Raw genomic sequence first — 4,249 nt, 5'->3', positions numbered from 1 at the left:
ATTTGGATCTTTTAGGGACATGTTGCTAACATACACGACGAAAGGAATATCGTTTATTTGGATCTTTTAGGGACATGTTGCTAACATACACGATGAAAGGAATATCCTTGATTTGGATCTTTTAGAGACATGTTGCTAACATACATGACGAAAGGAATATCGTTTGTTTGGATCTTTTAGGGACATCTTGCTAACATACACGGCGAATAGGTCAGGGCTAATATCTTAAAATCGAGAATGCACGTAACAGTTGAGTTGTGTATTATGTGGTGTATTAGTTGTGTCATAACTGCTATATACGCTGCGTATTATTAGCTGTGCATAACCGCTGTATACATTGTGTTATAACTGCTGAATACGTTGTGTTGCAGTAGTTGTACAAATTTTACTAAATGTTTGAAGATACATGTTTTAAATACGCTGAAATTTGCATGTAGGTTTGTGCCTGTCAGCCTTCAGTGGGTTATTTTTCTAATCTGACTTGGCTTGTTTTCTTAACTTGTTTATCAAAGATTTGAAATTCTCGATCGACAAACAAGTAATCTCTCTTATGTTTCTTTGTTTCTTGCTTGTCGCTGAATACTGAACAATCCTAAAGAAGCCCGTTTAGGGAAAGAAGCCTTTGTCTAAACAATCCGATTATTGTTCGACAAGACTGATGTCACTTTGATGTCATTATTGACAAGTTGATCACGAAGAATCGGTATGGAGATCAGAAAATTTGATTATCTTTGGGTGTGATATTTTCAAAATACAATATTAGTTGCTGAATAATCCTACAATAAAAATTCTTAACTCATTGTTTTCTAGTCGAGAAATTTGCTTTTATTTTCAAACGCATTCCATGGCTCAGCGTTATGTCTGCGGTCTTATAACACTAAAAATTGGGTTTCGATACGCGTATTGGGCACAGCACAAATAGCCCATTTTGTAGCTTTATGCTAAGCTAAAAATAAACAAACTTTCAAACACTTAAATTGTATTTCCGAGACCTAAGCACCTGTATAGCTTACGTCACTATGACAAACAAAGAAATCAACCAAAATTTAGATCAGAGAGGAAACATATTTGATGTTTACTTTGATACATTCTGTAAGATAAATTTGTGTTATATTGTATTGCCAAATTAAAACAGATTTTAACGAAACGGAAGTGGTTTGGTTGTTGTTAAGCACAAACCTATAGAAGGAGACTATCTGTGCTCTTTCCACCGCAGGTATCGAATCCCGAATAATAGCGTTGTAAGCCCGGTTGGCTAAATAAAAGCGACTGAAGTTTTTGATCATTCTATAAAAATACAACTATTTTCACAGAAACAATTATATAATACGCAGTTAAAATATACAAAATATGAATCATTTAGACTTATAAACTCAAGTATTCGTAAGTTTTGATTGACACACAAAGGACTCACCTTATACTGTAGAGGACTTTTCCATTAGGATAAATCCGGAGTAAGACGTTAGGCATAATGATTTTATGAAAGTGGCCTTCTTTCTCGTTGGCGAAAAACAGGTCCGGTTTCCAGATTTTATCGGGGTCCGTCAATGTCAAATAGGTCATTTGACCTTCCATGTCGTCGAACATCAACCTTTCGTCCCTCCAACTTTCGCGAAATGTCATCTGGACACTGTATTCCTGCAAATATATGTCAAATGTCATCTGGACACTGTATTCTTGCAAATATATGTTCAGACTTTAAAATCTACTTTACCTCACTGTTGCACATTAATTAACAGACAAATCACACCTGAATACTTAGACGTGTAACACCAGAACTTAGAACAATAGAATCTACTTTACCTCACTGTTGGATATTAATTAACAGACAGATCACACCTGAATACTTAGACGTGTAACAATAACAGTTCAGAGCTTCACCAAAGGTGAAACCCGTGCCCTTAGGCTGGGACCACTTTTATCAACATGACAGTTTAAGTGCATAATAAAGTTAAGCAGTCTTCTCTTGTTAGAAAAACGGCTTTACCAAACCAACAAATGTAAAATCATACTACTAACAGTGGGCTAAGAAAATAAAAAATAACGACATTTCTCGACAGACAGTTAAACTTTCCAACTAAAACTGGTTGAATATTTGATTATGACCATAGGGCTCAACACCGTGACGTCCCCTTGAGACAGATGATGGTTGAATATTTGATTATGACCATAGGGCTCAACACCGTGATGTCCCCTTGAGACAGATGATGGTTGAATATTTGATTATGACCATAGTACTCAACACCGTGGCATCCCCTTGAGACAGATGATGGTTGAATATTTGATTATGACCATAGGGCTCAACACCGTGGCGTCCCCTTGAGACAGATGATGGTTGAATATTTGATTATGACCATAGGGCTCAACACCGTGACGTCCCCTTGAGACAGATGATGTACAATACAGAGTGTACACATGACGCTCAATACTATTCATACTTATACTTTGTATACACACACACGGCTCAACTAAAACATAGCACATCAACTGACTTACAAATAATTCAAAACTTACCATTACGACGTCATCAATTTTGCTGATACTTCTGATGTAGATGTTGACCTTCACTTCTGCTGGGCCATCTGGTGAGAAATTTTTTAATAGAGGTAAAGAGATAAAAGTAAAGATACGTTTTATACACTTGAAAATTAAAGAATAATAATACTTATTTGGAAATAAACATTTTGTTAGAAATAAAAACATCATACATAGTTACAAATGGTTTTCAAACGAGACCCAAAAACTCGAACACTTCTTCAGCAGAATAAAGGGTTATGTTAATAAAAATATTCGTGTTATATTTACTGATATTGAATGATATATTTACGTAATACATAAATTAATGTTGATTGGAAAATACCTCAATCTTAGCTAATATTGACTGGAACATTCCTGACACATTAATTCATGTTTATTGGAACATACATGTTATAAATTAACATCGTTTTTGATATCTTTGTTCATAGAATTACAAGAGTTGTTATAAACTCAAAAAGAAATGTTTTGTTTTGAAATGTTCTATTTCAACCATGTAAAAGGATACTCTATTATATATACATTAAGATACTTGATATCTAGAAGGCAGTCGTATTTTCACTACATTCTGTATATTTGATTTCCCAGTTCTGCTATAAGTATGGTAATGTTTGATGTAACATGAGGCTTAAGTATAATGCAACTTTTATATACATTTCACTCGGTAATCCTATGAGTTGGTTATCTAATGAATTAAATATAAAGACCGTAAATGGTTTTTCATCTGCAATATTAGTCTACTTTACAGTTTCCATAGTTACTGGACATATACAGTTGTTTTCTCTCCAACCGTTTCCATAACTACTGTATGAAGACGTTAAGTTGTTTTTCTATCAGAGTATCAGACAAGGTCGTCTGTGACGAAACAATTACTCAACCACAAAATGGATGTCAAGTAAAAAAATTATATTTTCTCCGTTTTAATCAACAAAGTACGACATTATCCAAACGCGTGACTAAAGCTATCGATAAGGCTTAGAGATTAGGTAACTTTCATTTAGACTAGATACTCTACAGTAATCACAGAAAAAAAACATATATAGGAAAATGAAGATACATTATTAAGCAATATAATACGTTTGTCTCAAATTAAGTCTCCATTTCTAGTAAACAAATTACCAACCAAAACAAAACGTTTATCACAAACCACACTATTGTTCTAGTAAACAAATTACCAACCAAGACAAAACGTTTATCACAAACCACACTATTGTTCTAGTAAACAAATTACCAACCAAGACAAAACGTTTATCACAAACCAGACTATTGTTCTAGTAGACAAATTACCAACCAAAACAAAACGTTTATCTCAATCCACACTATTGTTTTAGTAGACAAATTACCAACCAAGACAAAACGTTTATCACAAACCACACTATTTTTCTAGTGAACAAATTACCAACCAAAACAAAACGTTTATCAGAAACCAGACTATTGTTCTAGTAGATAAATTACCAACCAAAACAAAACGTTTATCACAAACCACACTATTGTTCTAGTAAACAAATTACCAATAAAAACAAAACGTTTATCACAGGTGTTGTTTTATTACACTTGTAAAATTATGTAAGATGTATTTAGTGATTTGATTACTATGTGTGTGGTATAATTAATGTTTTGATAACTTTTGTAAAAGTCTTACTTTTTTTGAGACACTGACACTTGTGACATTTATAAGATTGTTATAAGATTTATAAGATTGTTCAGATTGTTA

General features: G+C 33.4%; 1 protein-coding gene across 1 annotated transcript in view; it reads right to left on the bottom strand.

The window, feature by feature from the left end:
* LOC106470472 (glutamate-gated chloride channel-like) overlaps nt 1-2,582 on the bottom strand; it is a gene marked incomplete at its 5' end in the record, with an annotated part of 11,003 nt that extends 8,421 nt beyond the window's left edge. Inside the window, 2 exons of the mRNA XM_013931032.2 lie at nt 1,415-1,638; nt 2,515-2,582. Coding sequence (XP_013786486.1) covers nt 1,415-1,638; nt 2,515-2,582 — 292 coding nt within the window. The remainder of the gene's footprint in view (nt 1-1,414; nt 1,639-2,514) is intronic.
* Nucleotides 2,583-4,249: the final 1,667 nt, after the last annotated feature.

This window comes from Limulus polyphemus, unplaced genomic scaffold (assembly GCF_000517525.1).
Source record: "Limulus polyphemus unplaced genomic scaffold, Limulus_polyphemus-2.1.2 Scaffold4026, whole genome shotgun sequence".
Classification (NCBI taxonomy): domain Eukaryota; kingdom Metazoa; phylum Arthropoda; class Merostomata; order Xiphosura; family Limulidae; genus Limulus; species Limulus polyphemus.
Note: the sequence above shows the minus strand (reverse complement) of the source record. Positions and strands in the feature narration are given on the sequence as shown.